The sequence below is a fragment of the Synchiropus splendidus genome, chromosome 1, assembly GCF_027744825.2.
Source record: "Synchiropus splendidus isolate RoL2022-P1 chromosome 1, RoL_Sspl_1.0, whole genome shotgun sequence".
Classification (NCBI taxonomy): Eukaryota; Metazoa; Chordata; class Actinopteri; order Syngnathiformes; family Callionymidae; genus Synchiropus; species Synchiropus splendidus.
Genome location: NC_071334.1, coordinates 50,930,055 through 50,956,589, shown reverse-complemented (window position 1 = coordinate 50,956,589; position 26,535 = coordinate 50,930,055). Strand labels below are relative to the sequence as shown.

Sequence of the window (26,535 nt, the reverse complement as noted above, 5' to 3'; positions counted from 1 at the left end):
GTTTCCTGGCGGGAACGTTCCCCATCTTGCCATCTTGAGTTTTTACAGTTGAGCAAAGGCCCATTTATACTCAACATTCTGGACAGAGCCTTCTATTCATGCTCTGCCATAATTTCCTCCCTATGTCTGAATCGACCAAATGGAGCAGTACCACCTGAAATCAGGGGGCAGTGTTGCCGATACTTCCCGACACATAGCTCTAATGACGCCCGAAGAAGACACAACAAGGGTGGAAATGTTCCGTCCTCGAGTGGCGACATATTTAACCGCCTCACCGACCACCGCCTCCAACAACGCTGCCTCTTTTGTGCAAGAGCTACATGATCAATACTTATTCCACATGTTGGTTTTGGGGTTTGTTGTTGTCATGAACCTTTGACTGTGGGCTGCTCCCTCTGGTGGATACATTGGTGACCATCGATACCAGCATAAAGAACGCATTGGAAGCATGTGATCAGTGACAGTAACATGGTTGGAAACAGACAGGTACAATTTCATACTTACAATAAAGGCAGCATGAGTGGGCCTGAATGGTGGTCAGAACTAGTCAAAGCAAAATCCCATATCTCACAAAAAATAAATAAATAGATGCCTGACAAACCATGCTTTTTGGGCGATCTCGTTTTTTCCTTTGTGTACGCTTGCTATACCACATGTGACCGGAAGAGGGCAGTGTTTCCCTTCCTTTCTTCTGCGGATCGTTGCACTGTAAAAAACTGCCCCTGAAAATAATGAGGGCTGGTTTTGGGGATTGTAAGCAGAATGGCTGTCAGTTCACTCTGCTGTTTCACCCACACACACTATCAGACGTACATGTGTTGCGTGAGACGCTCTGTGAAACCATGTCGTGCAGACAAAAACACACCCACTCATTTTTTTTCATCTTAAGTGATTATTCAAATGAGCCCTCCCTCTGCTGCGCCCGTAATTGATTGTTCATGTGAAAATAAGACACAGTACCGACGCAAACACGCTGGCAATCGTTCATCTCCCAGACACGCTGGTTACCATAGGAACCCGGTGGTGGAGGAGGTTGCCACGCTGCGTTGTTAGGGGAAGCTCTTGAGCACAATGGAAACATGAAGGAGGATGCAGGAATTACTGCAGCGGCGGGGTCCACATATGCAGTAGCGGGATCCACTTCTCAGCCGGGGGTTTGGGCAAAGGTCAGCGCAGGGTCAACAAGCTGAAAGCCTGAATTTCCTCAATGGCTGCACAGTCTCGCTGAAAGCTTCTCACTTATTGAAGTGGCCCTGCTCTGTCTGAATATATTAGGTGTGTGAGTGCGACTTCGCCAGTTGGGGGCAGAAATGGAAGAGTTTTTCCAAGGACATTTGATAGGACCTTCTATAGGTGGTTTCCTCGGGCCCTTGTCAGCACAGGCGTTGATGGATAACCTTGTGTGTATGTGTGTCGCAGTCACAAATTGTGCCTTAATGACTCTCTTAACACATCATCAGCCTGCTTGCTGGTGGGTAAACTGGGGGCACCGCCGCGGGGGGCGGGGCACCTAGGTGAGGAAATGAAGGGCGGTGGACCAAGTCATTGTTTTGCATGTTCAGTATGTGAGTCAAATGAGACACGTGATCGATAATTTGATTCATGCCAATGTTTTTATTCTCCTGGCCTTAACTTGAGGGTCAGTGCAGCAACTGTCATTATGCTCCATCTATTCAGTCCCAGTTGCTTCTCCCACCAGGACAAGGAGGCAGGGATGACTGGACAAAGAAACCAGTCTGTTATCGTACACCTCCCAGCAGGCCACAGTGGCATGTGACGCCAAAACATCACTGGACACGCACTGTGCTGTTCCTCATATAAAATTATGGGAAAATATCCATGAATAGATTTGAATATCCACTTAAACTTACAATTTTAAGTGCTGCATTAGAGTCTTGCTGACCTCGCAAGGGTCAGACGAGGGCAATGTGGCGCGACAGTCATATTGTCAGTGGGAGACAGTGACAATTGTACCTTTACGAGGAAAGTGTGCGTTTACAGTCAGTGTGCGTCTCCAGGTACGTGAGGTCCAGACGTCACCGTCTGGTGACTGACGTGACTCAGTCCTCCTGATCTACTACGCAAAGATTTTCAACCCTCCTCTACTGAGGTCCACAGCTCTACGTTCGAATCCAACACTCAGCCCAGGAACCGTCTGGAAAATTTGGATTGTTGGTAATTCGGTTTGTGTGTGAACATGAGACGTGATTGCCTGTTGGACTTCCACACTGCAGCTCTCGGCTCTCACAGATTTGTCACACCATCTTTGTAGGGACCGCTCATGGCCATAACCCTTTACCCAGCCTCTCACCCTAAACCTAACCGTTAGGAATGGGTGATATGGACAAAAAAAAGTATCACGATAACAATAATTGTCACGATAAATACATTTTCTTTCCATTCCATTTGTTGGACACACTGTAGTCTGCCTTGAAACTGTTTTATGATGAAACTTATTTGGGGAGTTTGTCTCCAACATCGTTATTTGTTTATGTTGAAATATAGTTAACTAAGTGTAAATGGTATGAACCAAGGCAGACGACCATGTCAGAAAATCTATTGGGACCAGTCCGTCTAATAAAACAAACACTGGTCCAGAGACTCTGATTTGACCAATGTCATTATTAAAGCTTCCCTGTATTAAAATACGTTTTAAGACTACAATCGTGAATCAAAGACCACCACACGCTCTGCAACTGTCACACGCTGGTGTCGGCTGTCAAACGCCACTGAGTTGGAGAGCGCGGCGCACAGGTGCGGTCTCGTCATGTTCATGTATGCAAGTCCAATGCAGCGAGTGAGATGTGTGTTTATCAAATTTATCGTGAGATGCAGAATTGTCATCGTGAAGATTGTTTTTGGCGGTGTAGCGTGTACGATAAGTTATCGCCCATCCCTATTCTGGATGAGCTGGACGCAGCTTCTCACTGTCAAACCTGAAGACAGCGTTGGCCTCGTAGACAATGCTGGAAACCACATGAGTGACCAGGTGCATATCGATGAGTTCCCTCTGCTGGTCATCTAGTTGCCCCAAAGAGGTCAATTCCAGCTCCCTGTAGACAGTGGAGCCCCGGTACTGGAAGGTGGCCCTGCACTGATTCTTGAAGATCTTGTGGCCATTCAGGTATTTTGTGGAGCCACCGACTTTGATCAGTCCTCCGAGGAGCCTTCAGAGATGCATCAATGTCCAACAGTGAAGTCTTGGACTCCAGAGAGTCTGAAGCCAAGACGTGGAACTGACTGAATTCAAGCCTGTGATAAGTGGGAGAACACAATACACACTCAGAGTTAAGCTTGCGAGGCGGAGTAAACAGAAAGCGCTCGGTGGTGGATAAACACACACACACACAAGGAAATAACTACGTTGGAGAGAAAATGAAAAGTGAGACTGGAAAACTGCTCACACGCGGGATGAATAGCGAAGGGGATAAACAGAAGTGGAGCGAGGAAGAACAAGGAACTTAGGAAGCGGCTGAATAGGGATTCGAGTGCGAAGAGAAATTTAGAAAGCTCAGGGAATGAAAATGAGAGCCCGGAAGTCTTGAGAAAATTTACCAGAACGGAGTGCGAAGCAACCATCTGGCAACAGGGGCTGGCGTTGACGGGTTCATATCCATGGGTGGCTTAATCACAAATGAACGCCAGCTGTGTTGCCTGTGAAGCTGGAGAGAGGCACATCAGAGGGCGGACTCAAGATCCTGGTTGGTTCTCTCTGTTTGGCGGTTGGATTGAGGATGGTATCCGGGGGACAGGCTAGGAGATGCGCCCAGTGCCTTTAGGAAGGCGCACCAGACTTTGGAGGAAAACTATAGACCCCTGTCTGAGACCACGTAGCATGGGATTCCATGCTTCCATTTTAGAAAAGCGGTCTACTACCGTCATGATAGTAGTTTTCCCGGCTGATGGAGGAGGACCGGTGACAAAGTCCACCGCGATGTGTGACCAGGGAATGGCAGAGGTTGCAGGAGCCTGGCAGGAGGACGGTGGGATGACTTGGCTCGATTGCAGCTGGTGCAAGTCTTACAGAAAGTCTTTACATCGCGGGTCATACCAGGCCACCAGGGTATGGAACGTACCAGGGAGACAGGCGAGCTGGGAAGAGTGACCCCATCGGACGATGGAGAATCCTAACTCAGGCTACACCAGTCATGGAAGGTTGGTGAGGAGATTGGCCTAGCTCTAACAGTCACTTGTACATCTGCATGTCGATCCGACTTCCAACTGCAAATATTCTTAAACTTGAAATCGCCGCAGGTCTGAGGGGTCCAGCGGCAGGGCTGCCTCCGGGGCTGGGGAACCTTGCCGGGGCTGTCCTTCCTTTGCGGGCGGAGGAAGTGTGTCCAGCTCAAGGGCAGCTTTAAGTTGGGAAATGTCCCCGAAGTGGATTTCACAAGTTCCTCTTGCGGAACTGAAGTCCTTTTTGTCAAAGTCCGCAAGATGAGAGGGCGTTGGTCCCAGCGGCTGCTTGTGACAGCTGAGGTCACGCTGAGTACATCGCATCACACTTTGTGCATACTTTAAATGGGCATATTTGTGGTTAAATCAGGACATTACCGCTAGTAACTAAGGTTAAGTCCGGACATCACCCGAGGTTACCGAGGTGAACCCTACTTTCTATCTCCCTCACACAGTGTGGAAACAAACAGATACACACTCACAGAGAATATGATTCATTTGACAAAACATTTCTAGAACTTTCATGCTTTTGCATAAATAGCAAACATTCATACAACATTTTATTAAGACTCGTACTTGATTTGTATATCATTTTTGATCTGGGGCAGGACAGAATTCACCCATCTTCAAGATGAAACCACAATTTTATCGCATATCTTGACAAGTCAGAAATCTAAAAGTGCCATCTAAACACTTCCCTCATGCTTCTGCTGATCATGATGACGTCAGGATGATCGTGGTATTGATGATGTTGCAGGTGGAAATGAGGACAAGGATGAAGCCGATTACTAGGACAGCAGTGGTGATGATGGTCGACACAACCTTCAGGGAGAGTAGAGGTAGGAGGATGGACGGATGGGGTCATGTGTGGTAAATAGGATATTAGTTTTCACCGTTGATTTTATTGGTTTAAGTTGTGGAAGAAAGATGAAGTTTTGAACTGACTGAATCTCCCAGCAACATCTCTGGATCACACTGGGTTTGGATGAGTCAAGTGAAAGACAGAAAGAAGAACCAGGGTTACATCCACATTACAACAGCTTGTACTTGCATTACTTCTGTTTCACAACAGTCAGACTCTGATTTTCACTTAAACTGATCTGTCATTTGACTTTATTGCATATTTCCCCCAAAAAATCACTGGCATCACAACCATCATCAACTGACCAATCCGTGGGCACCAGACCCTTAAACGACCGACGACGAAATGACCTTATCAGAATTATAATTAGGGTGGTCAGCTGGTGGCGCTGACTCACTCAACTGGGCAGAATTGGATGAAGGTGCTTTCGTTTTCCAGGCGGCATCCTGGGAAAACTGGATGACCGAAGGAGTCAGAGAAAGTATGAAGGTGAGTCAGCTGAGAGGAGGAGACCTTGTAGAAGCTCAGAGTGCCACCTGGACAATCCAGATACACCCCCACTCGCTTGATGCCAGTGGAGGGCAGTGGGGTCTCTAACCACTCATCACCGTGGCCCCAAAAGGATGCACTGTGAATGTTATATTTGCCGAAACACCAGGAATCGGTGTTTTTTCCAAAGTAGTTAAGACCTCCTATCTTCCGGTCTGTCTCCTTGTATGCTACCGCAATGGAGACGTCAGTGTAGATCCCATCGCTCCATTCCACCTCCCAGTAGCAGTGGTCAGTCAGTCCCTCGCTGCACATCACCTGGTGCAACTCGTCAAAGCGTTCTGGATGATCTGGGTACTTCTGGTCTGCTCCATAGGTGGCTTTCTTGTTGTTGTCGGACACAACGATGAACGGGTTGGCTGTGTTCAGGTCCAAGGTGAGGTCAACAGCATCTGATGGGTAGAAAGAATGGGTGTTTCAGCTCTTCATGAAAGGTTGTGTGCTCAACTATGAGACTCGAACCCTGTCACAAACGGAACATTCCCCACACGTCTCATTCTGAGATGCAACTTTTAGTCACATAAATGGCTAAAGGACACTGTCCAAAAAAAAAGAGGATAGGAGGATCCTTTGAATCAGGATTGTAAATTTCAAACCTATTGTTCCAAAGTTAGCCAAATCAAAATGAGAGTACTGAGCGTGAACTTACACCACATGAGGTCATGTTTGTTGGTGATCTTCTCTGGGTTATCAGGAGGCTTCGGCCTGGAGAAGTCGTCAGTCACCAGTGCACCATTGTGGTAGTGGTAGATGCTGGCGCCCTCATAGTTGGCATTTGGCAAGATAGCCATGAATAACTTCACACCCCTGCTTCCCTTCAGACCTGCAGCCATGGCACGGAAGTTGTTGGCTTTTTCATGCATGACGGACAGCACAGTGGGGGAGAGGGACCAGGGCTCAGCCACCGTATCATCTCCAGGGTCCAGAGTGGAATCCACGTATTTTGCCATTTCTTCCAGCTGTGGATCCTTGGTCTCCAGGGATGTGAAGACGTAGCAGAGGGCATCGTGGACATTTGCATCCAGAAGCTGTCTGTGCAACTCTGACTGACTCTTGATAAGCTTCACGTCGGTGCCATCCATCATATTCACAATAGACTGGATCACTGCTACCTCCTGTAATCTTTGGTCCATCCACTGTCTGAGCTTCTCGTGACTGAACGGTGCCGTGTCTCTGTCCTGGAAAATACGCATCAACTCCTTTTCATCCCCTGAACCTCCTCGAACCTCAGGGAGTTTGGCTGACAGAGCTTGCTGGAGAACCTCGATGTAGTAGCTACAGAGGTTATTGAATCGGAACAACATACGACCAAGATCAGGGAAGGCCTGGGATGCTACCTCAGACTGCGCTTCATTGCACTCACTCTGGAACTCCCTCAGATCTTCCAGAACCTCGACTGCTTTCCTTGCCAACTGAGGGGTGATGTGCTTTGGCACCACAGGAGCTTTGGGATACAGCTTCACGAGAGGAAGCATCCAGACCATCAATGGCGCGACGGCTTCCTTGTTATCTCTCAGCAGCTTAGGAAGGTTCACGTAGGTCTTCACAGCTTCCTCAAATGTAGAAGGGTTGCTCTCCAGAAGGACGTCCCCATAGAAGGTGCAGGAGAATTTGTTGGTCAAATTTTTCTCTTCCTCCGACAGTTGGATGTCAACTTGACCCTCAACATCGAATGATGGGATTTTTTTCATCACTGCCTGAATCTGACCCTGGATGCCCTGGACTAAGCTGGACTCCAACTTCTCACTGTCAAACGCGAAGAAAGCATTGGCCCCGTAGACAATGCCAGTGACCACATGAGTGGCTAAGTGCATATCGATGAGTTCCCTCTGCTGGTCATCTAGCTGCCCCAAACAGGTCAATGCCAACTGCTTGAACACAGTGGAGCCCCGGTACTGGAAGGTGGCCCTGCACTGATTCTTGAACGTCTTGTGGTCGTTCAGGTATTTGGCAGAGCCACTGACTTCGATCAGTCCTCCGAGGAAACTGGCCTTCAGAGATGCATCGACGCTCAACAGCGAAGACTTGGACTCCAGAGAGTCTGAAGCCAGGACGTGGAACTGACTGCTGGGTTCTCCAGTCTCCACTGTGTTCTTGGCCAGGACCTGTGGATCCCACAGTGACACACCTGTTGAAGTCACACAAAGATATGAGGAACCCACAACATGCACCATTTTGACTCACAGGCTATATTGTGTGTGGAATGTTACTTTACTTTGTGTTCATGAAAGAAGTATATGTTGAGCTTCTATTATGAGTAAAGGAAGGAGCAGCTGTGGCTGTGAAGAAGCAGGGCTGACTTTAGAAACTGCTGTATGATTGCAAGCCTGTCAAGCTTCAAATACCCATCTTACTCTCCTTGACAAACGCCATAATAAAATCAGAAGTGCGTGTGTGTTGGTGTGTGTGTTATCACCTGGCACCAGCTGTTGAGTCCGCGCATCATACATCATTCCCAAGGTGAAAGGTCGACCCAGTGCAGCCACCGTCACTACTGCATCAGAAGAATCCATGATGCTGAAAGTGAGGGAACAGGGTTCACATACCAGACACAAACACATCTCTGTTCACGTTTCTCTGGAGCATGCTCCGTGTAGCTCACACCCGGTGTTGTGTTGATGTGTGTGGATTGTGTTGCCCCACCCGTTTATTTCTTCTACATGGGTTTGTGCTGTAAATTGTGGCAGTGCCCTTCCCATCCTGTCTCAAGAGGGTCAGGTTGATTTTGTTCTCCATCCTGCATTCTAACTACATTTTATTGTCACATTCAGTTCCTTCAAGTCGTGAAATACTCATCGTCGGTGCTGTGTTTTCGCTTTCCTCAACCTTTATTTGCTTTCATGAAACAGAAATTGGTCATCAACTGGTTGGTATTTTGCCACTGAAGTGGATTTTAAAAACAACTGCATTTCTTATGCATTTAAAAAAGTACCTTCCTGTTAATTATCTAAATGGCTTAAAAAAAAAATCCCTTATTCCTCTATGTCTGCAGCCCAGCCTCGCCAAGACTTTGCTTCTGGTGGCCCCCTGGTCAAACAGGTTTGAGACCCCTGAGTCACTCATCTTCAGACTGTTGAAGCTGATGTTTACAGATTCAACTTGTGCCATTCATCGTTTCAATCCCCTGATCAATTCCTTTTTTTTTTTTTAGTCCCACCTTCAGAAAAAATAATGCAGAAGCCCTGCAGTCACACACACCGAGGAACATCCACAGCCTTTGCAGGTCGACACGTAAGTACACAACAATGAGATGTAAGAACATCATGAAAGACACCTCAAGACACAGTTGCAAACACACTGACAAACAGACTCACAAAAACCTGAAACAGATCCAGAAATATTAACACAGTAAGTACATCCACTCAAACATCTGCACACACGCACAGAACATACACACTCATACATCGAATGACAGATGCACACACAGATTTTTACTAGTCAAAAGCGCTGAAAGACGCTGTCTTTGGGAGGGACTCAGAAGGAGAAGAGACTACACTAGGGAGGTGGTTTGGACACGTGGAGCAAGATGAAGAGCAGTAGAGATGGAGGTACCAGATGGAAGGAAGTCAGCCAAGGAGGATCGTAGATGTGATGAACCCGGACAAGAGGATGGGGAGCAAGGAGGGTGGTGAAGGTGCAGGAGAGCTGGTAGAAGCCCTTGCACCCAAGACGGAGATACACACATTAGTTGCTGACACACAAAGAAGTGGAGAGGGATACTTGCAGATAAAAAGACAACTAACCACACAGAAACTTACCGAAGTTGTGTAGGTTTGTGTTGGTCTTGAGGAGGGATGGACTGCAGTGAGGTCGAGGTGCGATTTATAGCAGAAAACCACTTCTCCATTTAGTTGCTTCCCTTTTTTATATTTTTTTGAAAGTGTTTTTCTCTGAAAGGAACTTTGTTGCTGCCATCATTCACCCACTCTCCAGGTCAACTACTGGTCATTATCAGTAGGGATGGGCAATATGGATTTAAAAAACGAAATTTTAACGATAATTACCACAATAAATACATTTTCATTCCATTCCATGTGTTGGACACACTACAGTCTGCCTTGAAACTGTTTCGTGATGAAACTTTTGAGTGGAGATTGTCTCCAACATCATTATTTGTTTATGTTTAAATATAATAGTTAACTAAGTGTAGAGATGAGAATTCAATGTTTCACGTCTCTGGTAGAAGCCGCTGGTGTCTGACGGACTGCTCTGCCAGCTTTATTTAGGGGTCAAATTGAGCCGTATGTCTGCTGTAACTCATGTCTCTTAACAGTTGACTTTAACTATGGACCAGTCTGGACACATTTCCTAGATGCTATCGAAGAAATATTAGAAACAATGTGAATAAATTATCATTTAGTCACATATCCCCAAATCATTATACAAACTGTCAGTCCTTTGTCTTGTGTGATGAAAAACCTTGTCACAGTTCATGCCTAAAATGATTGTTTTTCATTGCCTTATTGAAGATTTCACTGATACTTTGACCGTTTTGGTATTTGTTGATGGTCCCTAACTGATGCCGGACTGTTGCATTGGCGCTGCCTGTGAGAATGCGTCCGCGATCAGTGACACCTAAGGAAACCTAAGGGGACCACTCCGTCTGATAAAATAAACACGGATAATAAATAAATAAACAGTGTCATTATCAAAGGTTTCCTGTGTTAAAAATGAGTCTAAAACTACAATCATGAACCAAAGTCCGCCACACCCTCCACAACTGTCACACACCGGTGTCGGCTGTCAAACGCCACGGAGCTGGAGAACGCATCACGCCATCATGCAAATCCGATGCAGCAAGTGTGCCGCATGTTTATCGAATTTATCGTGATATTCAGCATTCTCATTGTGGAAGTTGTTTTTGGTGGTATATTGTGTACAATAAGTTATTGTCCAAAACACATGTCTAACCTTAACCAGGACAAAGCAAACATACGCCCAATCCTTAAAAATATCCCCAAAAAGCAGATAGTCCTCCCAATGCAAGAATTGGTCCCCTCAAGCAGAGCTAAACCAGGCACACACACACAAACACAGCAGCTCAACTGCAGGTAGGAAGAAGAAAGAAACCCTTTCAGTCACTCTGATCTCTGGACAGAAGAGATGAATCAATTCTTGAAGAGCACTGACATGAACCAAGCCAGCACTGTGTTCTCCAGCACACGGCCGCAGGACTCCCTTTGTTTTTGAGCGGTCAGGGCCAATGAACATTTATCTTGTCATCTCTCTAGAGTTGTCGGGTATTTTTACCCAATACAGGAACTACTCGTGCAAATAATACAGCAACAATGATAAGCTAATTTATCGTGGTTGTGTTTTCCGATCGCTGCCCTGTTAAACCACATTTGCATTCACACATGAATGAAAAGTATTTGCTATAATGACAAGTTGCTGTTGAACAAAGCAGGGAGGGAGCTGGGAAACTACCTTCAGTGATGTCAACACAATAGAACTCATGTGATCACAACTTCCTTGCTCCACCATCACCTGACTGGAAAGAGTGGATTAAACTGTCATCAGCTGTGAGAGATGGGCGTGGCCTAAAGCCTGGAACAAATCTTTGTATGTGGCTGAGCTGTTTTGAAGAGCGCCATCAAAATATAACAGCCAACAGTAGTGCAACAGCTTTTGCATTTAGATTTAGATTTAGAATTGTTGCTTGTACTTTCTTTATGCTCATGGTATGAAGTTTTATACTTTAAATTTTGCATAAATATATGTATTTCCTAGCCTTTGTGTTTCTGTATGACAGAGCAGATTTGAGAGAGCGCTGCAGCACCACCCTGTGTTCAGGGATGTTTGCAAAAAAAATCTGAAAAGCCACAGTGTTACAAAACAAAATATAGTATCAAATCATCACAACTATTGTATGGTTGTGGTGCTGAAACGTGTTGTCATCTGTTCATGTTTGAGAAAGAATACAGTCAGTCTCATTGGAGATCAACAGCCTATGAAGAACGAGCTCGAAATGTGGGATGAGTGTTACATTCTTTCTGTGGCGCACTCCCTCGGGCGCATCATACATGATGGTAATTTTACTTTTCCTTGCGCCATCCTCTCCTAGGACAGTAGCACTGAGTCACCACGTGCCTGTCTTCTTGCTCTTGTGGTCATCACCTATAAACATGCGCATGTCACCATAGATACGACCTACACAAACATTTGTACGCATGTCCACATATTCTGGGTCAAGGTGACTCACAAGATCCGGATTAAAATGGGAGAGAGAATGTGACAGTTTCACATGCAGGTGCGTCGGGCATCGCCCCAACACTCTGCCTGCCGCTGTAATCACTCATGTGATAAAGATGAATGATGCTGCCTTGTGTGACAAACATGGATGACCACGGATGTGAGCGTCAAATCGGGTCACTGGGTCACTTACTGTAAATGAACATGCAGTCAATGAGGATAAGAAATCCTTGCTGTTACAATTATTAATCTCTCTTCTTTAAAAAAATAAAATAAAAAATCATATATCTATCTGTCTATATCTATATATGCAAAAAATATATTTTTTATACATTTTAAAATATTGTCTTACAAGTTGTGTTTAAAATTAAAAATAGAAAAAAATATATTGCCTACAGTATTTGAGAATTATGTGGTATAGAAGTACAATAGAATACTGGTGTTTTATCATAATGAAGATTAAATTAAAAAATGTAAAAGCTCATTTTCAAAATGTATGTATTTTCAAATAAATAAAAAACAAAACATAAAATCAAATATATATTTTCAAAACAAAATTCAAGTCGAAAATTACTGTGACACAATAGTTATAATAAAATGGATAAATGAATTAGCAAATGTTAATAAATGATTCTGCACAATCAAACTGATAGAAAAACAGCACAAAACCTCCTGGGAAGAAAAGCAAGCATAAAGTCGAACCCTTTCTTTTTCAACACTTTCCAATCTCGAATCCATGGTTTGGTTTGAGCAAAGGTGTTTATTAAGCGACTGTGTCTGCAAGCGAAACACGCAGACTTGGGAGAGCCGAGCCGCATGCATGCTGCAGAACCTCAGATGGAAAGCAGCCCTGCTGGTTTCATTAGACCGACTCGGCTCTTTAAATTCTCCTGGAAATGTCAGCAGAATCCTCAAAGAACCGTCTCCTTCATAAAGCCATGATCAAAGACATTCCCAAAATACTGCGCCTCCTATATTGCTAGCTCACGGCCTCAGCGTCTACATCTGCACAGCGTTATTGCTTTTATGAGGCTTCATAAGTGGAGACAGGCCCCAAATACAGGGGGAGACAAGTGACACTTCCCCTGCCAGCCTCACCAGCGGCCCACCACCACGCAGCAGCCTTTGTTGACTTGTCACATGGGCACCGTGTGAGGTCATCTTTGTTTATGTCCACAGCTACATCCATGTTTTCTGGAGGGTCACGTGTGCAAGTCCGAGCATAGTTTTCATAGACTTCAGTAGCTAACTTGCAGATCTTACAAGTCTATGCTCATTGCTACTCTAATTCAACCTCAGTCCTGCATCCAACTGTTGCCAGATTAACTGGATGATAGTGATGTCACTCCTCATGGCTTCGCTTGGTGAAACCACCCAAACTCCACTGCTTACATCCCATTTTTGTATTCCAGGTGACTCACGTGGCTTCTCGACGTTCCTTGTGGATGATGTCAACCACAGCTATGAGTTTGTTTCAAAGGTAAAGGTAGGAAAGTCACACGTCAGTTTGGTCATGAGTGCAGTCATTTGGCAAAGTGATGATGAGAAAAAGGAGTTAGACCAAATCAGAGGATTAAATTTGGTTTTGGCACCATAAAAACACATTCATTTTAAAACGTTGGTCAGTTACTATGTTCTCCCTGTGCTTGTGTGGGTTTTCTCCTGGCACTCCTGTTTCCTCCCACAGTCCAAAAACAGACAGAGCCCTATTATGACTCCAACGCACGTGTCAAACTCGAGGCATGGTGGCCATATCCAGCCATTTTATGTGGCCCACAACTCCATTTTATGTGGCCCACAACTGGTCTAAATATCTATATATGAATTGTATGGCTTTTTCAAAATATCCAAAGCTCGCTTGGCCATTCAACTATTTGTAGACAGCAGAGATCAATGTGGAAACTTCAGAAACCGAAAAAACTATGAATGTATTTTGATTCATTCTAAAAAAAAAAAAAACCTCCATTCCATTTCCTGTTTTCCTGTTATACATGTTCAATGACTATGTGACTATGTTAAACCTTCTGGCTCCTTGCATGAGCGTGAATGGTTGAGTGCCTCCCAGTGGAAACCAGGAGAACCAGGAGATTGAAACCTTTTGCTCTGGTCATGTTTTGACTGCTGCTGTGCATTATGGGACGGCTGAGAGTCCCTTTGACAGTGGTGAAGTACCCAATCACATCGCAGGTCATGGCGCGCTCGATGTTGCTTGTGGTCATTGAGTTGAGGCAGTTCCCTTGAATGGGAATCTCAGAGGCCTTTCACACTGACACGGTTCTGGTTCTTGACTCTCAGAACCTCTTCTATCGGACCGGCCTGCATTCAGAATAGTTTCTGTGGAACTGAATTGGGAGGGCTCTAAAAAGTGTCTTTTAATAATGAAGGGACAAGACGATTGTGTCGGATGGATCATGACACACCAACCGATGATGTCATGGTTTGCAAGCTCAACGTTTCGGGCTCCAAACCAGTTCTTTCCCCGTCAAAATTGCGTCAGAATTGCGGTCAGGAACTGGGACCAACACTGAGCCATCTCTTTAAACTTATAGAAACTGGTGCATAAAGTCAACTTAGGTCATGAACTGAGCTGTAGCAAGGAAGCAAGAACTCGTCAGCTCATCAGCTGTTTTACCCTGCACATGCATGCGAGAAAACAATGGCCCATCAATAAGAAGTTCAATCCACACAATGTCCAATGTTCTGTTTCAGTCATCAACATCTGTGTGACCCCAGAGAGAGCTTTGCTCCCCAACAATGCTTTTCTTATTACAGACAGTGTGGTATGCCACTGTGGCTTCTTGTGTTTGGCAGTATGTTTTGTTCCTCCAAGTACCTTTGGTAGAGCCAGGTTTTATTTGTGTTTGTAAGTCTAGACGCACTGGAACAGACTGGTCAACATTAGTACGAGAAAGAAACCCTGCATTCTTCTAGTTTAGATTTCCACAAAAAAAAGTGTTGACCTTTGGTGGGGGTGTTTGGGGTTTATTCTTCTCCTTCCAGCGGACAGCACACTGGTCAGGAACACGTCACCACTATTTTTGTTGTTCCTTCAGAGTCTGTGTCTCCATCTTGGTTCTCTTTTAAGAGAAACCGCAAACCCACCAACCAGAACTATCCTGTGGTTACCCTTCGGTGCAACTCCCACAACTGTCATGCACTGCTTGCTCAAAGGCTCCCCAATTCTCATCCACTCAGTTATTCTGCAGAATCTTGCTTACATCGCAGTTTTTTCAACACTTGAGAGCATTATCAGCCCCTCCAACTATTAACGCATCCAACCAATCCATGCGAATTCTGCGAGGCGCTGCGATGTTGTCCAGTCACAGTGACTTTCCCACACATTCCACCCCTCACTTTAGTCTCCTTTCGCCTCCGTCACGCAGCATGTGTGGCATCATATTCCCTCCCTCCTTGTTGAGATGAAGTCATGTGCGACGCCAAACGCTCACATTTGGCCTCAAATGTTGACACCAACCGTCGCTATTCGGACGTGAACAGTTCTGAATTCATAAATGTCCGTATTTCCATGATTGAAATGTAGAATAGACGGAATTCACTTGTGCAGCGTCACCTGAACACTATACGTGGCGGACGTAAACAAACATGGCTGACCCCCAGATCCATCTCTCTCCAGCATATTTCTGACCCTCTACATCCCGACCCTGTGGAACAGATCAGCAGCTACTGTTGTGATTGGCTGCTCACACACACACAAACATTCCCCACCTTCACCTCTCAGACTCCGCCCATCCAAACCTCCGTCAGGCTCCGCCCTCGTGAGGAGCCCTGTAACAAAACAATGAGCACTCATTACACGCTGTCAGCCTGGAAACTACTCACAGAACATCATCATAAACAGATGGACATATTTGATCATTGTTTTTATTTAGTATAAACATTCATTTATGTGTGTTTCACTTATATATTTGTTTAAAATCATTGCAACCTGGAGGCTAAAAAGAGACACTAGTTTTTATAAGCTAATTTGCTAGTCCTCATTTCCCATCATGTTGTTCCAGAAACATGGATAATTCAAAATTTGCTGCAAAATCAGGCATTTTTGGCCACAACAATCAATTTAACAAGTCTGTGAAATCCTGGAGGGACTGGCTGTGAGCTGAGCAGATGCATGACACTTATCTGCGACAAAGCTGTTGCCCTCTCTTCCCTCTGTAATGTGTGCTTGCTTTTCAACTAAAAAAAATCATGAAGCAGCCCTGGATCTTGAAGTTTATCTCCATATTAGATAGATTATTGAGCATATCTGGACAATATCAATGGCACACACTAGCACCCTCCACGGACAAGGAGCAACTGCTTCAAGTATGCTGACACTCTCGAGGCCAAAGATCAACGATTCATGTGACAACTGCGTGTGACCCTTATCAATTGCTAAAAGGAATAGAGATCAGATCCACTCGCACCATGTGCTCATTGTTGCTGCAGTCAGTCATGAGTCCGCATGTATCTGTTCTGTTACGGTACCATAGTCAGCCTCCGCTTGAAGCTCCTGCATACAGTCCTAATGGAAGGACTCTAACTTGACTATTCCTTTTAAACAATATGAATCCTGACTCGTTTCCACTGTCCTCCTTTTATTTGTTGTAGTCTTCAGGCAGGATCTAACGGTGTTCTGGAGGCTTAGTGGAGGGCTGAAATGTGAATACTCTGATCTGATGTAGTAATTTATCACTCTGAATTAGGACCAGTGAAGAAAAAAAGGCAGAATTCTGACTTTATCCTCAGAATTCTGACTTCAAAGTGAGAAAGAATTCTCATTTCTGACATTAAAGTGGGAATTCTGAAAGTCCGATTTTTTTTTTTGTTTTTAAACAATATGAATCCTGAAAAGTCAGAATTCTGAGAATATAAATCAGAATTCTCACATTATAGTGAGAATCTTTTCTCTTCACTGGCCCTAATCCTCTTCCGTATCTATGGATACCTCAAAATATTGCTGAGAGAGCACTTTAACCACCGTTGTGACTGATAACATCCGCATTGTAATCGTCTCATTTAATCTGACAACAGTGCAACGAGGCGAGCAGGTGCACGCGTGGTGTTCAGTTAAGCCGCCATCTAATCAGAATTGAATTTTAATCACATCCATTCATTGTATCTGCATTGTATCCTTTGCTCTGTGTCATACACCGAGCTCAGACCTGATCCTGCAGCCGTCGCCTCCTTGTCAACCCCGATCTGTAAACAGCTTCCATCTAATGAAAAACACTTCTTGCTCATGGAACATTGAGTGTGTGAAAGAGAAGACTCGACGTCTGCTCATGAGACACACCCTGCTGACAGCAGACTTCTCTGACCTGAGGCCAGAGCAGCAGATCAAAAGTAGGATGAGCCGACAGCAGGAGTTCAAGGAAGCTCCGCGCTTTGATTCAGTGCTCTCCCAGGACATCCAGCCTGAAGATGGGCAAGATCTCAACCCCCACGGTGGTCAGTGTGCAGGGCTTTTGTTTTTTTGTTCTCCGTGGGCTTGGATTGACCACAAAAAAGAAGTCCCACTATTAAAATCAATTTTACTCAACACATAGAATTTTTTAAAAATTACTAATTTACAATTGCAGTGCAAGAGTATTTGCAGTGGCTCAGCCGTCATCCATTTTACAATGCAGGGAACATGAACACTGGCTCATATCTTCTGCCCGTATTCTCCGCGTTTTCACATGGGAGCCGTTCCTGACGGCAGCTATCAACGGGGTTGGGGGAGGGGTTTATTGGTAGAACCAATCCTTGACTCCTGACCAGAGACAGCAGATGGCATGTTTTAGAAAACCTTTTTTTAACTTACATTTTTTATTATTGTTGATGCACATGTGAGATACTATATATATATATATATATATATATACAAAGTATATATATATATATATATATATATATATATATTTTCATCTTATTTATGAGTTACTCTTTTTTTTTTTTTGCTGTTTGCACGAAAAGCAAGAGTTTTGTGCAAAATGACACACTGCAGTGTTCCATTTGGGTCCAATATCGTTTCAGAATTCACTTCCCTTCAACGTTCAATGCTACTATATCATCAAGTACGACATGTAATGTTTGTGGCCTTCGATCAATATGGAGGGACAATGGTGATAAGTGCTTCAGCCTCACATCAAATAAGGTCATATGTTTGAACCTATAGGCTTGTGTTTTGCCCCAGTTTCCTCCCACAGTCCCAAACATCCAGAGGTTAGTCGGTGATGCAGGTGTGTTGTCGTCTGTCTATATATGTCCTGCAATGGCTTATCAGCCTGTCCAGCGTGTCCCCTGGCTGTAGCCCTTTGCAGCAAGGATGTACACAGAAAGATATGGCAGCGAGAAGCTGACTGGATACCAAGTATGATTCAGTTCTCTGACCTTTCTTCCTCAACTTCAAGTCTATTTCTATGGTACGCATGCTTTGTTTCTCTAATTTTGAGATACCATTCGACCTGACATAAACAGTCAGATGCGTGTTTTTTAAATGCCGAACCACTTAGCTGAACAAAGAAACCAAAGTGTACAGAACCACAGGATCTGAATTACCAATGTAATCTGTTGCTCTCGGTTACTATCAGCTGGAGCATCAGGGCTGCAGCCCGCGGCTACATCCAGTCACCTGAAGAAGCAGCCATCAAGTCACCGTCAGTCAGAGAGAATTATCATATCAAGGCCTTCTGATCAGAGCGACTGTGGCAGCTTCGCTTCTTCCTTCCACGTCACTTGCCCTTTTTGTTGTCTGAGATCTTCATGCCGATATCAGCCCTGACATTAAAATCCACTCCGCACATATGGGGCTTCTCATTTTCCCAGCCTGCGATAAGCTGCTGAATGACACCATGGGCGGTTTTCCCCAACTGTCAGCCTCATCTCCGCCACACACGTCTCACCCAAATACACTGGCTCAGGCTGCGGTGGGTCCGCGTCATAAAACCTCCTGAAAACCCACATCGGAAATGAGCAGCCGCACGTTTCCATGGATCAAGAGGAGTCAGATTTGAGGCCAGGAGAAGAGGGTGCAGACCTTGTTGCGTGCTGGTATTGTCAGCTTCCTGATTCTTGTTATTGTTTTCCTCCTATAATTTAAGCTAGAGCCTCATTATTCCTGAATATTAGCATTCAGTACTTCCAATTAGAGAAATCCTCTCCACATCTGGGTCAGATCATGAACGTCTGCGCTACAGGAAGTGATGTCACGGCCGGGATAGAAGAGAAGCTGCTCATGATGATGGTCCCGTCATGTGGTTCATCTTGAGGAGATGCTAATGAAGTCGTCATTTCATGCACCATTAACCTTGAAATATGCGCACACTAACGCTTGGACTTCCCTGAGGAATGGGGTCACTGAAATGAATCATCCTTCCATGGAAACACAGGCGGCACACGCTCGCTCTGCCTCATGATATCAGAGTGTGCGTTGATGCCTGAACACTGAGTGAGTGACGGGAAACAGTCTGCCTGGCTGTGTGTGTGTGTGCGTTTCGGTGTCTGCGTGTGTGTCGGCTTGTGAGCCTCGCAGCAGATTCAGCAGAGGGTATTAGGCTAATGGCTTATTAAAAGGAAATGTCATGTGTCAGTAAGCCAGCGAGGAAACGGAGCCTGGCCCTTATCGGGATTCATTAGAAGAACGGCTGAAAACCTCGGCGAGGAATAATAGTGATTTGTCTTCCAGTACAAGCGTGTGGGAAATTCCTGTTGGCAGTTTACCTAAATGTAATCTCTGGTGGTCATCATGATGTAAGCCAAGCACAACCACAGTTTTTGAGCGGGAATTGCCAGATGGTGAAAGAGATCATTTAAAATCTCTTGAATTTCATCACGAAGCTGAGTAACATTTGCTGTTCCTGTGAATGGGTGGTGACATTTTGGTTGTGTCCCGCCACAAAACCACTTTAATTCTGGGCAAATTGGTGGAAAGTTGTGTTCTGTTTTTGGGATCCAAACGTGTTTATAGCCTTGTTTGTGTTTTTTCGTCGACCAATTTTGGAGGTATGAAGGTTCCCACCAATCAGAGCTTTGACTCTCCCCAAGTAGCTTACGTTCATTCTTGGCCAGGGTCCACCGTGTTTTAGGAAATCAGTCTGGAGTCTGAAGTCCTTGGCTGTTCGCAAGTCTAGTGTCAGTAACTGCTGGGAGGAAGGAAAAACATGGCATTAGACTCGGTTGTTTCAAACTTGAAAGGTGTATTCATGTGATGAATGTAAATAATTTGCGGTCTGTTATGATGGTGATTTAAATCGTTTTCCTGCGGGAGGCAAGGGAGCATCGCAAGATGAGGGAGGGACACGCTGTTCCATGTAGAATGAATGGAGCGCCATCCCACAGCTTACCTAACCTTAACCTTCTTTTTTTTATGTGTTGTGCTGCCGCGGAGGGCAGAGTATGAGCTTCAATTGAAAAACACGTCAACATGCAACACGTAAGGCTGCCTTTGATGTCAGTGTGGGACGCAAACACTCAGACTACATTGATTTGGTAGCACAGTTGCATTAATGGCTACATTGAAGAACTGGAGTGCCAGGGGCTGGAGCCTATCCCAGCTACTTAAGTGGAGAAGCGGGGGACACCCCGGACTGGTCGGGAGCAAATCATTGGGAGCACAGAGACAAAAAACAATTCACACAGACACTCATGCCTACGGACCATTCAGAGTACTCTATTTTTGGGCAACGCATTCTACCTGGGTGTCATACGGCGACTTTCATCAAGTTACTATTGCGTCCTATGTGTGTGTATATATATATATATATATATATGGAAAACAGGGAAACAGTCGCATATATATATAGTAATAGTCATCGTACATTTTTTTTTAATACCTTTATCTTTCTGCTCCACTCATCCACTGTGGAAAACAAATTGTTGCCATCGATCGAGCTTATAAGTGACCTATTTCTAAACCCTACTAGCCAAATGTGCTCATTTCTCTCCCATTCTCGCTTCATTTTCTGCTTTCTGCCGGGTACTGTTTATTCCCGGGGGTATTTTTGGGAACGCCATTACTCACCTGCTGGGAGGTAAACCACCCATATCTGGATCCCTCTTAGGTTCACTGAGATGACAGTGTGTAGCCAGAGGTGCACTTAAGGAAGAAATATTTCAGGGGCATCCACATGACATACGCCGTGCATTATTGGATTACCTGAAGGATGTTTAGGACTCACGTAAACCGAAAAGCAGTACACTATATCTTCTGGATGTTTTTTATATGTGGTCTGATGTATATAGAGGGAGCCTTAATACGAAGATAGAAAAGACCATTTAACCACTGTAGCAGTTTAAAACATAGGATTTGGACATTTGGATTGATTGTTTTGCTTCTAGTTTGAGAGGTAGAAAACAAAACTAATGTTGTGTTTTAAGAACAGTACCTCATGTTTTTTGATGGTGATTTACAGTTTTTCTCTGAATCAAAACGTGATGGACTGTTGAGTTTCCACCATAGACTGTAATGAAGGGAATAAACAGCAAAAACCTAAATAAGATTTTCTGTAGTTAGAGTGGAATAGAGGTTTTGCTGGTTTCAAAGAAACCTGGAAGCAAACAGTCATGGTGAGAGGCGGGGCAACATTTCCAGGCATGAGGTCAAGCAGGGATAAGAGTCAGACAGGAAACCAGACCCAGTGTGGAGGATAGAGCACAGGCGGCTGACGGAGGGTGTCGAGGTGAACACCCACTGTGGGAGGCAATCTAGTGGGTGTTGCAATGTGAGAGGAGTGGTGGAATCCCCGAGCGGATTATGGCTCCTGACACACATTAAACATAATAATAATAAACCCATGCCAGCTCTGCCACGCCAACACTATGGGCAGCAAACAACATACCCGGTTCATGCCAGCGATCAGTGCTCCACCACTTTGTGGAGACAGAGTGATAAATGTCAATACTGTCAAGCACAATAGAAGTAAATACATGACTTTGGACTAGTCTAATTTTGACTATTTTGACAAGACAAAATTAAAAAACACGATTGGAAAAATTTAATGAATTTAATAGAATCTATAAACATTGTGTAAAAAGACTTGCTAGTAGTGGTGCAGCTTAGTCATGCTACACCTACTGTAGACTGCTGGAACATGCAGCAGACAATGAGTGGATGGCTTTTGGAAAGCGAGACGACCAAACTTGCCTGTCCCCGAACACTTTATACAGCTTTGACTCCGGGGTTTTCCTGACATGTCATTGAGCCAGATCGCATGTGTAAGCTCATCACCTGAACCTGGGTCTGAGCTGAAGCTTTCCCCGGGAATTCTGGAGGTTTATGGAAAAACCATAGCAACAGAGCGAGTGGTTGTTTATAGTGGACGATGGAACTCTTCTCAACATCGTTCAAGAAGAGAGCAAGAAGATTTACAATGGTGTTGTATCCAGCAAAACAAATATTGCATTTATATTTTAAAGGCGGACTGAAGCTGAGTTAACTCGCGATTAATGTCAAATGAATCACACATTTTGTATGTGTTCTAAACATAGCTTAAAGGAGTATGTTCTCAACAGCAGAGTGGCCAGTAATGCTTTCCTCATGCAAACATTCGCTTACTCCTTACAACCCAACATAACAGATCATGTCAAGAACATTCTTCAGATGAACCTCAGAGGCTCTGAAGAGGCTCAACAACATGCTGACATTATTGGCCACTCAGGTGTCGATAACATCTGCCTTTAAGTTACGTTTAGAAAATATACAAAATCCCAATATTTAAGACATTAACCCTTTAACTGCTGTATTGCATCGCAAATACATTTCGGCCTAAAAAACATTTTGCACCCGAGCTACTGTATGCTAGCAGCCATGTAAACATCCATCCTCATGGTGGGACATTTCAGTACCACTTAGTACTTAGAAAACAAACAAAAAACCGTTGACTATTAGCCACACTGAAGGACACCACACATAGTATTACACACAGTGAAGTGAAAACAAGATGTCAGGAATGTCAGCAAAAGGTTCTAAAGCAGCTGCCAAACAATTTTCATAAAGAAACACAGCTCGGTATAAACATCTCATTTCACCAGGCACCAATATGAGAGACATTCCTTTGTACTAATACAACGAATACATTGAAAATGAACTAAAAGAATCTGGGTCTTGTGATCACTCACCAAATCCTGCATCGTCACATGGTAAGGTAAGATAAGGTAGATTTATTGTCCATTCCGCCATTTGCATTGCATAAAGAGGATTGAAATGTCAGTACTCGGCTGCCTGTGCGGTGACATACACGACATGAACCATGTATGAAATACAACATAAATGACAAATAAACAAGAAAAACAACATGAACAACACAAAAACAACAACAAAAACACAAGTGTCGGATCGCTGTTGTAGAGTTTGGCATTTGAATGGTTGATGATATTAGCTTGGAAACATGGGACCAACACATGTTGTCTGAAAGAGTACAGTAAGTGGAACTAATGAGCCACTGCTATGCTTTATTACTCAATTAGGTCAACACATGTCTGAACTTCCGTTTTCTTTTTTTTATATATATATTTCAATTTTTGTCCGTTTCAGTGAATGTTGGAAACACCGAGGTACTCCAGCAAAGAGAAATGTGAATTATTCATGAATCGGAGACACCTCGAGTTTTCGGATGCTCAGCACACTTCAGGTCTGGGACACGCACCACTGCACATAATTCTCCCTCTGAATGAGCCGCGCTCGCCTTATTCCTGCAATCATTTCCAAAATGTTGAGCAATCGAGGACAAGCACTTAAAAGTGATTTTGTTGAGCAATAAAAAAAGCAGTTTTTCATTCCCCAAACGGGTCAGGGAGCGATTAAGAATGCATAAGCGATAATAGGATTGGGCTGAGGGACTGCAGAGGTTTTGCCAGTGGGTCGGCCATGCTGGAGGTGTGCGAGGAGTCTGGGTCAGTGGGTCTCCCCCTCCTCTCTCGTGGCAACATGCTGCCCCTCAGTTATCTCTGTCGACGCGAATCCAGTCAGCGGGGCACTGACATTTACTCCAGCTCCAAACACACTTTCACTCGGAGGGGGATTTCCTCCTCAGTTACTCACCGCAACTGGACGTGATGTAGGAAAGAAGCCTCACAATGTAGTTCTGCACGTTTCCCTCTCATATTTGGTTGATGACAGTTAAACACCAAATGAGTGTCAGCACAGTAGGAGATGACGGAAGGTTAGACATGACACTTGCTCTCCAACACAGATTCCAAGTATGTTCAGTTCATAATAGCCCAATAATTTGATTTTCTCCCATGAGATCGGAACCTTCAAGGGATATCGTGCAATGGCACTCAGCTTGTCAATCTTTCGTTCATTCCCACATGCACAGCAGGAGGCTGTGATGCAGGAGCAAGCTTGACATAGCCAGTGGGCCAAGCCTTCCAGTCCAGTCCCGCCTGCTCTGTGCCATGCGTTTTCTAGCCATCAGAAAGAGCTTGAAATGTGCATAGTTTACATGAAACAAAGAGTGAATTGATAAAATCCTGATCTCCCATGATGCAATTTGATTTTGCGACCTGCAAAACTATGCTCTCCCACCACTGGGTAGCAGCAGACTCGCGACGTATTATTTTGTGCCGAATTGTTGATGATTTCTGACAGGTGGAGGGATTTTAACAATAGTCTGAACAGTGGTTCAAAGAGGCAGAATTGTAGCCCTCCTGTGGACGTTTCTGGGTCCCTCAACTCATTTCACATCAATTGAAAAATAAAATTAAAACAAGACATGTCTTACATATATACATGATTAAACATTATTAATCTTCAACTTTAGACTTCAAGCAATATATATATATATATATATATATATATATATATATATATATATATATATATATTCACACATATATGTCCTGTTGTGGGCTGGAGCTGGGACAGGGATGAGGCGAGTCTTGGACAGAGCGTTACTTGGTTTATGACTTTGTCACCGCCAAACTGCACAGAAGCGCACATTCAGAGCTGGACACGCACCGGGCACCTCTTCACTTCTGGAGAGACGTCACTCACTCGGCAACCCCTCCCACATGCAGCGGCCACACACATAGAGGAACAGCGCACCTGCAGCAGACACTCTACATTCACTCCTACAAAAGCCTATTTTAAGGCTTGGAACGCATTATCTCTTTTTCCATTCATTGTAATGGGAAAAATCAATTCAGATTTCGCTTCAGAAATCGCTTCTCGAACGGCCGTCTGGAACGGGTTGTGGTCAAGAACTGAGGTACCACTGTGTATGTATATGTATATATATATATATATATATATATATATATATATATATATATATATATACACACACACACGCTGAGAAAAGAGCACAGAGTTGCTCTTTTGACAACAGGCGTGAGCCTTGACTAGCTTAGGTTGCTAGCATGGAGCTAATGTTGTCCTGAGTGAAGGAAGTTGAAGACATGGGCTCAGACCGAGGTACACACACACTGCACATCAGGTTCCACACACGACTTCTCCGTTGTATAGGAGTTTATTAAACATCATTAGACCGTGATTATTTTATGGCTCTGTTTACTTCCACCGTGTCGCTGAAGCTCACGCAGCCGCACATTACCCGGTCCCATCATACTCCAGCTACTAGCTACATGCTAGCTTAGTCCAGCTATTAACCCCATTATCCACGTGGTGTAGTCCGACTAAGAGAAAATCCACTTTCTCTCCAGCAGTTGGACAAAGCTATTTACATGCCTTTTAAAATCTTAGCCAGACTAACGCAATGATGCGGTTTTCTGAGCTGTCATGTGACCATGCTGCATGACTTTGCAAATCGACTTATTAAGAGCCTATACCTTTATTATTCCAAAGCACCACGGGTCATTTTGGATGAGGGTGTGTGAAGGGATATTCACCTTCAAATGAGCAATATTTCCTCGTCATTGCAGACAAACAAGATCTCACAAGATTTTTATGTACGTCAGCAGAATGTCTTATTACACACACACACACACATGCACCAACCCATGCACACACACATGTGCGGACTGATGAATGGCGCATGTCAACGCTTCACTTCATGTGGTTTTGTCTTCTGTCCTCACTGTGTCTGTTTCTCTCTTTCATGGTTTCATTTGGACGGCGTTCTTCCCACAATCCCTTTCATCAGTCGGTTTTTGAATGAGGTTAAGTGCGTATGAATTTGGCAGCCGAACATGTACATCTATAGTGTGTAAAATCGCCGGTCCTGGCAGCGGCGAGTCCTGGAGGCGAAGCTCCCACACAACAGACGGGGCTCCCTGCACACAGCCTGCAGGGTGGAGCTGTCTTGCTGTGAAGAGACGCTGCCAGCAACACCAAAGTCCCCTCGCTGCGTCGCAGAGCAGAGAGCTGATGCGCAACGCTCGCTGATGTTTTCCCATTTTCATGAAATTAGCTGCGATGCCTTTTTGGTGGAGAAGCCTGGAGGCCTTGGAAGCAGACGGAGTGTCTGTGCATGTGCTGGAGCAGAAGAATCAGGGGAGTTGCTCTCCCTTAGTGCCCCTCTACCATCATAGATGTGTGAAATTAAGCACATTTTACAGTGTTACATGCATTATTCACAGATAATGAGAGAGTCCAAACTTTAAAAAAGTTTGCCTTATCAGAGCCTAAATATGCAGTAACTCGGACGGGAACTCAATCAGGGGCCGCTCGCAATCTTTTCCACAGCTTTGAGAGATAAAAACAAAAGTGGTGCCGCAATAAAGACGGTGGGAAAATGAAATCTGCCGGAGACTGAGCAATATTTGTACTTCAGGGGAGTGTTGCAGTATCAGCCCTAACCAGGTTTAAAAGTGAAATG

The 26,535-nt window shown here is 44.5% G+C and overlaps 1 protein-coding gene across 2 annotated transcripts; it reads right to left on the bottom strand.

The window, feature by feature from the left end:
* Positions 1-4,952: 4,952 nt before the first annotated feature.
* Positions 4,953-9,396, bottom strand: LOC128769004 (neoverrucotoxin subunit alpha-like). Of its 2 annotated transcripts, none has more exons than XM_053882211.1 (4): positions 9,346-9,396; positions 8,004-8,104; positions 6,237-7,715; positions 4,953-5,979 (listed from the first exon to the last, which is right to left on the bottom strand). In XM_053882211.1, exons 2-4 carry the CDS (start codon positions 8,098-8,100, stop codon positions 5,432-5,434), a joined length of 2,124 nt encoding a protein of 707 aa, XP_053738186.1. In that variant the 5' UTR covers positions 8,101-8,104; positions 9,346-9,396; the 3' UTR covers positions 4,953-5,431. The 2 variants fall into 2 exon arrangements, with proteins under 2 accessions (XP_053738186.1, XP_053738197.1); XM_053882222.1 differs by lacking the exon at positions 9,346-9,396 and adding an exon at positions 9,140-9,221.
* Positions 9,397-26,535: the final 17,139 nt, after the last annotated feature.

Bases quoted from the DNA above. Each gene is read 5' to 3' on its own strand.
- LOC128769004 (XM_053882211.1), bottom strand. From the start codon at position 8,100: ATGGATTCTTCTGATGCAGTAGTGACGGTGGCTGCACTGGGTCGACCT. The intron at 7,716-8,003 runs GTGATAACACAC...TGACTTCAACAG, and splicing joins GACTCAACAGCTGGTGCCAG to GTGTGTCACTGTGGGATCCA. The intron at 5,980-6,236 runs GTAAGTTCACGC...TCTACCCATCAG, and splicing joins CAAACATGACCTCATGTGGT to ATGCTGTTGACCTCACCTTG.